General features: G+C 34.3%; 1 protein-coding gene across 2 annotated transcripts in view; it reads right to left on the bottom strand.

Moving 5' to 3' along the window:
* The window catches only part of Acvr2a (activin A receptor type 2A), an 80,333-nt gene that overhangs the window by 20,902 nt on the left and 46,738 nt on the right, over positions 1-12,693 (bottom strand). For both annotated transcript variants that reach the window (XM_031370178.1, XM_031370176.1), the window contains exons 2-4: positions 11,904-12,111; positions 9,400-9,509; positions 9,093-9,247 (exon numbers count right to left, since the gene is read on the bottom strand). In XM_031370178.1, the coding sequence (XP_031226038.1) occupies positions 9,093-9,247; positions 9,400-9,509; positions 11,904-12,111 (473 nt within the window). The remainder of the gene's footprint in view (positions 1-9,092; positions 9,248-9,399; positions 9,510-11,903; positions 12,112-12,693) is intronic.

The raw sequence follows: 12,693 nt of genomic DNA, 5'->3' as shown, positions 1-12,693 counted from the left end.
TTTATTCACTCATTCAAATAAAGTTTACTGACTACACTGTTCACGTCAAATACTAACTACTCAGGTTCTTATGAGCTTCACAGCAAATAGACTAACTCATAATTTGTACTAACAAATGTATAATTAAAAAGTAAAAGCAGTAGAAAGAAGTCACTACCTTGTTGAGTATCTGTAAGACAACCTCACTCAAATAAACTGGCTTGTTTTTCCCTGAGAAGAGCACCGTGAAGAAAATACATAAATAAGGCAGTAGAGGGGCTGAAAGGAATGAAAAACAATATTGGGACACATCCTAGATTTTAAATTACACACTCACGTGGACAAGTGCTACATTTATTTGAAAACCAGACTTGGAAGCAACAATCATTATCTTTGAATGGGAAGTACTGAGATATCCAAGTGGAGCTATTTGGTAGGCTATGTACATCTAAAATTCAAGAAAATCATTCTAAAAAATACAGATGTTTATGTACTACTCATAAATGTACAACATGCACTACAAACTACTGTAATCCCAACGCATACACATATATGTATATACACAGAGAGAGAGAAAGAGAGAGAATATCTTAAGTATATCTAGCTAGACAGATAAGTAGTTTCCAATTACATTTACTCTGACACCACAGTAACAATGTCTTCTTATGACTATCAAGTGTGCATACTATGTGAAAACTGACAAATTCTTAATGTGTCTCCTCTTAGACATTTAATTATCATATATTCTTACAAATGTTACAAGTCTTCATTGTTTAGACTATCAACAAACAAGAACAGAAATAAAATCCATAAAGAGACAAGACAGTAAGTTCAGAACAAATGTTTCTGAACTAGAAAAAGACAGGCATAGGTTAACAGATGAATAAATCTGATGGTGTCAAAAGGGTCAGCTATGGCTGTTAATTAGATCCCAAGTTTCTTCATAGTTTCTCTCCTTACTTTTCCCAAAAACAAACAAACAAAAAATTCAATGTGGATAAAATAAGGACTCTGAAAAGATTCCCTAATCTTTAGCACACAGGGTCAGCAGCACAGGGTGGCCAGCACTGGGGTGAAAAGTCTCCAGGAGATACAGGGAAAGCCCAGTCTCCTCTTAGTTGCTGTTCAAAATCTGAGGGTTATGACTAGCTATAAAGAAAGCTTATCTTTATCTAATTTAACATTTATAACCTCTAAGTGAAGATGAAAAATGAAAATGAATGTCTGTACATAGAAGTAAATTCTGGTATGCAAAAATTATTTAACTGCCAGGCTGTATAGGCACAAATAAAACCTCTATTCAGTATAAAACAGTGAACTCTAAATAATTTTCCTTAATTTAGTTTTCTATGGACCCCATCAAATAACTTATTAAAATAAGCTGTTCAATCAGTGGACAGTAACTCCAAGACATTGCCACTTGGGCCAAGATTGTAAGTCAGGTCATTTTACCTATTAATGCCTTTTCTCATTAATAAAATGGAACTCTACGGAACAGATATTTTGAGTAGTACAGCAGTTTCTATGAAAGTCACTCCTTTGGGTCAGTTCTGAAGCTGTGACAGAAAGGACAATGACAGCTGACATTGGCTGAGCATTTTAACACTGGTCAACACCTCAAATATAGCTCTCAGCAATGCCAGTCAGATCTTCCTCCACTGTCACTCCCTGCAGAATCTCTTCACCTTCATTTCCAAGTCACAAAGCTAAATAAGCAGCATGTTTTCACCTTTGCTAGTTAAGTGTGAGCACCAAGAGGGCAAGCAGAGAGCATCATGCACTGTACTGAACATAAACAGCATGCTTAGTGCAGTGCTGAGAGCAGGTATGCAAGCACCAAAACCAGAAAGGCAGCCCACAGTATTTATTCCATTAACAAACGAACTTTTCCACTTCTACTATTTCAGATTTGAAGAAAGGGGTTTTAAAGCAGAGGCACAGCTAGGAATAAAGGAAGAGGTCTAAGGAAATGAGACTGATGCAGAGAAGCAAAGAAGGTGTACCTCCTCCTGCTAATATTTGCTCTCCAGAGAAAGAGTAAGTGTGCCCTCTGGGCTACACGTGTGAGTCCACTTCTAGGCTAACAAAAGAAAATCTGCATTCCAAATATAAGAACTGAATGGGTCACCTGCAATAGTGTATTTGTCCCCAAAGCACTCAGAAAACTCACGTTCACGAATTAAGTGTAGTATACAGTTTTACTCTGAGTTAAGCTCCATGGTTTTTGTCTTCCTCTCAACACTTTTTGCTTTTGGATACAGAATTCTCAGCCAATCTCCAAATAACTATATTTAAGTACTTGTAAATAGAAAAAAAAATGTATGTGCTTGCTTAGGGTAACTTTTCAAGCTGTGTGTCTATCAATAATTTCTAAAAATTTGCTTTAAAAGTATAGTCCAAATGAAGATGCAACTTTAGCTACTGAATCAAAAAACAATTTTATATCACAGTGCGACACAAAAGGAAAAACATCTATAACAAACTTGCACCATTCTTAAGAATATACATATACAAAGATGTGCACTTTAAAACACCATTATATCATATTTTAAGCATGGTTGGAAATACTTATGAAATATAGATTCTCTTATTAGAAATCTCATACAAACTACTAAACTGGTAAAATGTGTATGTGTGATATGTGTATGTATAATTATATATATGTAGTTACATACACATATATAATTATATTACTGTATGCCTTAATGTACAAAATTTGTACCAAACACACACTAAATTTTGGTATTTCTTGAACATGCAAGAGCACTTTACTAAGTTGCATTTAAAGATATATCTTTTAAAGGATTGAGATAAATAGCACATCAAGCTGAAAAGCTATTTTTCTACACTATTATAGTCTACATAAGAAAAATAGTATATTTAATGGTTAAGAAACAAAATGCATAAACTTAAACAGATGAGACTAGAGAAAGGTATCCAAAAATGTACAACAATCTTAAAATTATTTACAGAAAGTGATGAAATACAAATGATTTCTTTCCCTTTTTGCTACAACTCATTCTAAATAATTTGTGTCCATAAATCAAACAAAGTCTTGTTTCAAGCAGAAGAGAAACATGTATTAATAAACTGTAGCTATTAAGCCATCAACCTACTTCTGTAACAGCTTCTTCCCAGATTTAAACATTCCATCCTAGGGTAATGCCTTAAAACAATAAAATAAACAACTCAAAACAGTTTCAGGAAATACTTGAAGCTGAGCAGATTCACTAGGCCCCTCTCTGCCAGAGTAAGCAACAAAAGCTGAGTCCGTCTCAGAACTAACAGGCTAAGCTGGAAAGAAGACTCAGAAGAGCAGAAGCTGAAAGGAATGCTCTGAGACCAGACCAGCTGCCTAGAAGTGTCAATCAGCGGTGCTACCTAAAAGAAGTTTAGACCACAGTCACTTAAAGGACATACTCCAACCTGTTGAGCTACCTGCAGGTTGTGTAAGCATTCCAGGTTCTCAGCTTTTGTGAGTGATCAGCCATACTAGGGTGGGCTTTGGTAATGTAGCTGTCCTTGAATCATATTTGTTCCTGTAAGTGACACTTTGATTGTAACCCCAATCAAACTCATGGTTCACCAAGCTCGACTTCGGTGGTATTTGTTACTTTGGTCTGTTGTGGGATTCCTATCTAGGGTGCAGAAATATGTGTGTTGTATCTGCACAGGAAAAAGTTTGTCATACAATAGTAATTCAAAATGGATCAGACCTGAAAACCTCCTTCACGTGGTCCAGCTTCCATGGTATTAGAAAATCCTATGCAAGCTGCCAAGGTGGGGGCGGGGGGAGACGTAATTTAAAATCCTACCCAGTTGTGACAACTCTGAACCATAATAATAACCAGCATGATAAAATGTCCATCAAGATGCAATAAGTGTAACCAACAACATCTTGACTGCTCTAAAGGCCCACTCAACAGGAGGAAAATAATGCCTGGTACCAGAAATATAGCCTGATTCTCAGGGCTAATGAGGTCATGGACTTTAGAAAAGAATCTACTACCACTATTTTGCTAGGTCAGCATAATTCTTTACTATCAAGTGGAGACAATCACAGAAGACCACAACTGGACACAACAGACACAACCAGAGATTAACAGAGTGTGGGAGCCAAGCCTAATATGCACATCTACATCACTGCTTCTGTATCTATGGCTCAGAGAATATTACACAAGACAGGCTGGGAAAATTTTAAGAGCTAGAGGACCAGGAAATCTGTGGTAAAAGTCTGCTCTAGAAATGAATGCATAAACAGGTATTATCACCAAAAAAGGGAAATCTCATAAGATTTTACCCCTAAAGAGCCAGGCAATTAATAGGTACAGAAAGGAGAAAACTAGTCTTTAACAAAGGAATCTGAAATCATATACACAAACAACAAAATCCGACTTAGCAGGTTGTATCTTTACATTTATGCATGCATATAGGTAACAAAAGTAGTCAGAAGAAACGAAGCTATCAATGTGAGAGTGAGTCAGGGAGACATAAGAGGAGCTAGAGGAAGGGAACTTGGATGCAGGCCTGCAGGAGGAAGGCAAAGGGGAAAGGGAAGATGTAATTATATTTTAAGTAAGAATGTATTTTAAAAGGTATGCTTCTATAAATGCTCAACATTATTAATAAAATTTAGTAAGTTTCCCCTACATCTTTCCCAAGAAAGAAAGGAATACATTTTCCTAAACTGGCTTCAATGTTACCCTATAATTTGGTTTCTCATTACTTTTCAGTAGATGTGTATATAAGTTAACAATCAAGAAGAAAACCCTACAAAATATTTTCAGAGATGACTTGGTTTCTCAGAGGAATTTGGCATGAAATTTCATCCTATTATTGTTTTAATATTAAGGTCAGTGGTTACTTTGCATGCTCAACTTGGGGATCCCCAACATATGAAAGCCCTTACTCCATCTCAAAGCAACAACTAGACAAAATGTCATAAGGACTAAAGAAGCTGATGTCACTTTAAAAAGAACAATGCTGCAATACTAGTGTGCTAGATATATAGCCTTTTGAAATGAACAAAAAGCTAACTTTGTATCTTATTTAAGGTAAGCAATTTCTAGACTCTAATCTTTACCTTATCAACTGGCAGGTATTATAACCATATACACAGATCTTATAAATGGGAAACTTAAGTTCACAAACAGTTTTACTGAGACCACATTAACTCTTTACCACAACAAAGGTATAGTAATAATATAATAAGGCTTAATAACAGAGTCAGTCCATCAATTCCCTCATACTCATGACTCACTATCACCAGAAAAACCAGTTTGCATTCAATTTACTCACTGTGGATGAGCTTCTTCCTATGTGTGGAAAGAGTTCCAGCATAAGCAAAAGAAAAGCGACCTATATAATACAAAGTGAGAGGCTGCTTCCTGAGGCTGGGATCATGTCACTGTCTTATAAAAGCTAGGAATACTTCAACTTACTGTATATCCTCCAAAATACAGATTTCTCTCAAGGAAAAATTCTAAAAGTAGCTGAATGTTTATTACAGGAATTCCTGGGATTAATCTTATCATATCAATGAGACTCTACAGAAAAGAAACTCAACATTGGATTTAGTACTTGCAGGATGGTCATCCCTCACAAACATTATAAACACAGCTGTTATATACTTTGTCTTCAAGAAGCTTAGGAATAATGAAATAAGATACAATATGTATACAGACTACTCTGAGCCTTTCTCTCTTGAGATTATTTACCTGAATCAAAGAGGAAAGAATATAATTATTAGATGTCTATACTAGAAGGCTTTGGGTACAGCATGGAGAAAAAAAATCAGAAGATGGTATATGGTGGACCACATATGATGGGGTGCAAAGCAGTAACAGTCCTTGAGTACTTAAAATCACAGCAGCAACATAATCCAACATGTAAAGTACTATTCTAGCAATAGAGAGGTGAAGAAGAGCATAAAAGCAAGACCAGTTGTAAGGTTACAGAGACATCCATAACCTCAAGGGCAGACACACTCTGAATACAATACCATCAAGATAAAAGGTGGTGAATGGGGTCTGGGAAATGGCAGAGCTTAGAGCATTAGCTCTCCAACTTTCATCTCAGATGACTGTGAAAGCAGTGACACCGTGAAACAACGGTGAGTTAGAAACCTCAGTAGCTTCAATTCTTAATCACACAGAGGCATGCCTTGTTTATATCCTTAATCATGCTAAATTATTTTACAGTGAATGGTTTTTGTTCATTATAAAGAATCATAATTTAAAAGAAACAGATTTTAAATTATGCATGCCCTAATATCACTGAAGATAATACTAATAAAAGTACTCTAAATAAATGATATCTTTACTATAATGACTCCCATTACTTAACTGACATAATAATTGATATTGCTAAGGTCAAGTCCATACAAGATACCAGTTTATTCTTAAACCAGCCATTAGCTAAAGATTTGAAAGTGTCACTAAGTAGTAAAAATTACTATGCCATTTTCCTAAAGAAATTAAACAAGGTGCAAAGAAAATGTTCTTGGCAAGATTGTAAGATCTTTTCCTAACAGGTCTTTTAACTGGGAAGGTGGGCATCTAGCAGGTAAAATAGAGGCATGTCCACAAGACTTTAACTGTGCAGTGTATCTTACCTACCTACTCATTCCTTCTTTCAAACATTTTAAACAATGAGTGCATACTGGTAAAATCAAACCAATGACCAGAAATTTCTGTCTATGACCCAATCACTTGTTCAAAAACATATTCTACATTTTCAAACAACTTTTAAAGGGAAGCACATGAGTATGTGTTTTCTGCAGAGCTGTGATGTATGTTTTTTCATCTTCATAAGAGGCTAGCAAGATGATGGCAGTGCTCACAAACTACTCAATATCTGAAGCAGTAAGCTAAACTAGACAATAACATGATATAGAGATGCCAAAGATGTTACTGAATTACCTAAATAGTATTCAAAAGTATCTGCTCTCTGAAAAAGTATTTGCTCTCTGAGGAGCAAAACAGAAAAGCAGAAGCAGCAAAGCTTAAAAAGCATCTTGGCTTAGATTCCAGCTCTGATATTCCTAACTTCGTACATCACAGTTTATCTATAATCTAATACTACATACTAAGTCCTGGGAGATAAAAATTAATTACATTAAATTAATTTTTAGTACTTATTAAATATACTTTATTAACAGCTCCATTCTACACTTTCATAAGTATGGTTGAGGAATGTGAATGATTTACAAATCCCAAAGATGATACTTACATACCAGTATCACAATCTAGAAGTCAGTGAAAAACAGCCCTTTGTGTGTTTGTTTTGTGTATGTGTGTGTAGAATTATTCGTAACACCACCCTAGAACAAGCACTTAAATAATCAGTAAATGCTTGATGTAATTACCTCTGATTATTTTTAAATTTAAAAGGATTACAAAATTTATATAAAAACTCTCACCAAAAATAAGACTTAAACCATGCAGTTACACTGTGTCAGAGAAAGTCTGAGGTGATCAGAGATTCCACATAAGAAAACAATGCCATTTTGCACACAGTTTAAAAGCCAAAGAAAGTTTTAAGTCACTTCAGGGTTGTCTTTTTTATAAAAATTTGTCCATGCCAAGTTACTCAACCACAAAAGTGACTCCTTGTTTTTTAGCATTCCTAAACACGTACAAGAATATCAATAGCAACATATATCTGAAACCCAGAGGGGATACTTATAACAGGTCTCAGTCTATTATTTATGAATTGTAATAGTGTCTTTCCTTTCTTAAATAAAAAGTGTTAAAACTCTTAATTAGTACTTCTTATGAAAGTCATCTAATATATAAACACACACACACACAGAACATCTTAACAACACTCGCATACCAGCTCTATCTATAATACTATATTAATGTTCAAAACTTCCTTTAATAAAAATTCTATAAGTTATAATATAAAGTTCCCTTAAATGTGTATTTTAGATTTTTCTGTCACATTTATGAATGTAGGGTAATTTCAGAGAATTATTGGGGCACAAAGTACTTTACTTTCTCTTCTAAATTTAGATACTGAAACAAAATTTTAAAGTCAGTGACAGAAGAATGGAAGTTACCTACCATTGGGTTTATTTTTCCATATGCATTTTTCAAAGATTACAGAGATCAAAGAGCTAATCTGAGGTGACAACATATTATTAGGTATGTTATGTAAATAATGCCTAGATAGAGGAATTTTTTTTTACCATTAAAATACCAGATTTTCCTAATTTCTTTCATCAAGTTTTACCAGTCAGCCTACTAATAATAGAAAAATACAGTTAAACTAATAGACCCAGAAAGCCCACGATATTTAAATCTTAAAGTGTTAAAAGAAACAAAGTAAAAATTAGGCTCAAAGAAGTATAAACAAAAATTATCGGTTTCTTGGGCAAGTGGATTATTAGCTATTCCCATGAAAAGTCCTGTGTGGCACTGAACTAAGAGCAGCACTCTATATAATGGATACTAAAAAAAATTCAGGGCAGTTAATCTCATTACCCAGTTTACATTTTCAGAAATACTTATGAAGTGAGTAAAAATCAAAGACATTTTTTTAAAGTTTTTACTATCCAATTAATATTTGCTATGCTGTAAAGAAATCAACATACCTGAATTACCAGTAATACATGGTAAGAAATATTTCTCTGCAACTTCTACTTGAAAGATCTTTATAAATATATATCCCTAAAGCCTTTACAAAACTTCCCTTTTCCATACTTTCTTGCCTAACTTTATGGGTAATAATCAAGGTGTTTTGGCAATGGGTCTTTTAAAAGTCATTAAATCTGAATAGGAGAAAGCACAGAAAAGACAAACAAGATTCTGAGGCCACTTTTTCATCATTAATAACTTCAATATGAAAGCAGAGTGCATTCCATACTTAAGACCCTACAGTGAGACTACAGAGGAGACTAGTGATGATGTCAAGACCTGATTCTACCTCAACCTTTAAGAAGTTTAGAGCATACAAAATTAGTAAGACTGCAATAGGCTATAGTTTTCATGACAATAAACATTCCACAATGAACTCCAACAAAAATAACTAACATACTACTCAGTTATACTGCAGTAAATAATCCTTTAAAATATAAAACATACAAAAGAAAATACAGGACAATAACTTACTTGAGTAGGAACAAGTACAGGAGGGTAGGCCATCTTGTGATGTCTGTACACCCAAAATGCACAAATGACAATCCCCGCAATTAACATAAGTGGTACCAAGGAATATAGCAGGATGTTGTAATAGGGTGGCTTCGGTGTAACAGGATTTGAAGTGGCTGCAAAAGAGGGAAGAGGAAATGGCTCGGATTTGGTCTACACAATCCTATAGTAAGTAGTAACCATAGTTGGGGGCCGGGGCGAATAGAGTATAAGAAAGTAGTAGTAAATTAGCCAACAACACAAATGTATATTTTCACTATACACTTACGCTGTGTGACTTCCATCTCCGGAAAATAAGAGAACTTTTCATTACACATATTGCCCTCACAGCAACAAAAGTACACTTCAGGGCTGTCTTTTTTTTCTATACAATCAGTCCTATTTTTAAAAAAGAAAAGAAAAAGGAAAGAATGATTAACACATATAGCATTATATTGACCGCACAATAGATGTGTTTCTTCTGAGACAGGAGTCATTATTTTAAAATTCAAGGCATTCAGGAGTATCCAATAATCAGCTCTTTAAATTAATACTGTTCCTAGATTTCTGTTACTAAGTCTCAACAGAAAAAAATAAACATCTGAGTTTATGATGATCACACTGACTTCCTCAGACTATTGCTTTAATGTGGTTAAACAAGCAATCTAAGGTAACTATCTCCTTTGTTGTCTTTTTAACTATTAGAGAAGCTTGAAGAAGAACATAAAGTCAGTGAGCTAATTTAGTCTAGGAGTTGCATTTGCTCATGGGAAATATAACTCCCTATTTTGTAAATATTAAAAACTGAAAACTAGATATAAAGCTAAATAAATACACACATACACTAAGTGATGTGAGCTTGTCTCTCAGGAACAGAACTTATTTCAGCATCAAAGATCCTCAGAGTAGTAGATTTACAATTCTTGAACAGATGAACAGGATTGTATTTTAAGAAAACAAAAAAGCAGAAAACTAGTATGAACAACAAACACACAGGCTCTCATCCCTCAGACCGATCAAAATCAGGACAAACTAAATAAAAATAAAAAGGAGCAGCCTTGATAAGATTTACCCTTGAGAAACTAGCTTCAATCAGCTACTACGATACAGCTATATAAATCTTTCCTTTTAAAATCAACTTTACTGCTGTTAAACATCAATGAGCCTGCTTTGTGTAGAATTCAGCAACAACTGAGACAACTCCAGATAAAAGTTCAAGCTTAAGAGCTAATGGCTTTACCAGTATCAAACTCTAAAGAGAATCTATTAACATCAACTTAGAAGAAATTAAAAGATAAGTCAAGCTGTTTTATAAGGAATATGTAATTTAAAAATTAATAGTCATGCTTCCAAGCACTGAAAAGAAAAACCCTTAACTCAAGAAAATTCCCTTTCTCATACTATCCTTATTTGTTCAATTGATTTATTCAATCAATTTTAGAGCATAAATATTGGATTCAGAAATTTCTATATTATTAGCATTTAACCCACAGAAACAAAGCTAGTGTAGACATCACTGAGAGCAAGCACTTTATGCTGAGTAATGCGCTCTATGAGGCTCCAATGGATGGCTCACTAAGCATTTCAGTACTGCCTGGTTCTCACATAAGTAAAACGTTGAGTTGAGAGGTAAGAAGTATAGGAGTTTTCACTACACGTACATATGTATGTATGTATACATACACATATAACACATATGCACATGCAAACAAACACAGCTTCATCATATGAACTAATAAAAGATCAGTTAGAGTAAAGATAACCCCTACATTTTTTTCTATTGTCTTCCCATTTCCTTTTATAATAGTAGATATCACTTAATTATGTACCTATACTAATAGTCAGAAATACAAGTAAATAATGTAAGTATAGAGAAATAATTCTTAGAAATTTTACAGACTTTGAAGCATAACCCAAATATTAAATATATAACTAAATGATTATGCTTTAATATATCATGAAGCTAATTTAACTTTCATAATTTATTCAATGCATGCCTAGGTCACATATGGCTAATCAATCATCAACTGTAGGTAACTGAGGCTCCTGGAAAAAGTCAGAATGCTCAGCAGCTAGAGCACAACTTGTTGAGTTCAGAACAGCTGGTCACCTAGGGCTGCGCAGGCCTCTACTATTTACAACACCCACCCCTAGTGCAAAAGCTGCAGGCAGGCAGGAAAATGATCAGTCCAATATCGATGTCCCTTCCTATAGAAAGATCAGAAGTACTCAATAGCATTACCATTTATTTATTCCAGTATAAAACAATTTAAATAAGATATGTTAAAGAAAATGTAGCTTTATATGAGTTTTTAGTTCTGATATAATAATGAATGTCAACATAAATATCTCTTGGGGTAAAAAACAAAAGGCCCAATTTCTTCCAAATATATAAAGAAAAAAACTGAATGAAAACTGAACACCGCAACAAATCATTATTCCTCTTTAAGGATATACTTTTCAATACATATATTTTCTTTTAAAGTGATTATTAAATTGGCATTAAAGCATAATGCTAATAAGATGGTAAAAATTATTCATATTTAAGGGTTCTCACTACTTGTAGCTTATTCAAAACATATCAAGAATAAAGCAGAAGTATGGTGTATTTATTATTTAGAAAAATCTTGTCAGTGGTGAATGAATGTTATGATAGTCTTCATAATTTCATCTTCAAAACAGGAAGAAATACTTACTTGAAAATCCATGCACTGATCTTTCTTTCCTTTTTCTAGGCAGGACAGAGAGAAGGAAAGTCACTGAACTCCATCATAAAATTAAATACATCCTTACCTGTCATAGCAGTTGATATCATCCAGCCAACAACCTTGCTTCACTATTTCAATGGAACCAGAAATATTCTTCCAGGTGGCAAAACAATGTCGCCGTTTATCTTTATCACCATAGCAAGGCTCAACACCAGTCTGGTTGGTTCTGTCTCTTTCCCAATTAGCATTAAAGAAAAGACACTCCTGAGTTTCTGATCTGCCAAGTATAGCACCTGTAAGATAGCAGAAGACGTAATGTAGCTGTACCTTCCTAAGATCAAGGTTCTGCAGAAGGCAACCACTTAAGGCACTCCCCCTAATGCTGCAACTTTGCATTTGCATCTCCATGCTTTAGGCATAAAAATAACCACAGGAATATAAATTGCCTACATATATCACAAAATTTCTCTTGACAATGTCAGCTTCATCTAAACACACAAAAACTAACAACAATTGTTAATTTTATTACATTTCAACCCTTCCATGGTTAGCCCTCCTTTTTAATATTTTGTGTGATATAATACAACCTAAGAAAACACCATTCTCCTGTATAGTTTGGCTGTAGTACCTTCAACTCTGTAGACTAAACAAACCAGGGCCATTGAGACTTTCGAATCTGGCAGATATGCTCTCAAAAATGAGTCTGTTAACTCAAGTAGAGCAATTTATATTAATATGCATTGCCAGTGGTAAACCTTGAATCTGGTGGTAAAAACAGGAATTGTGAGAGACTTGCATCTACTACCATTAGGATAACATGTGATAGTGATATCAGTGGTAATATTCACAAAAGTGGCCTTTGAATTCTGAATAAT

Source organism: Mastomys coucha, unplaced genomic scaffold (assembly GCF_008632895.1).
Source record: "Mastomys coucha isolate ucsf_1 unplaced genomic scaffold, UCSF_Mcou_1 pScaffold15, whole genome shotgun sequence".
NCBI classification, from domain to species: domain Eukaryota; kingdom Metazoa; phylum Chordata; class Mammalia; order Rodentia; family Muridae; genus Mastomys; species Mastomys coucha.
The sequence above is the reverse complement of the archived record's forward strand: the minus strand, read 5'-3'. Positions and strand labels throughout refer to the sequence as shown.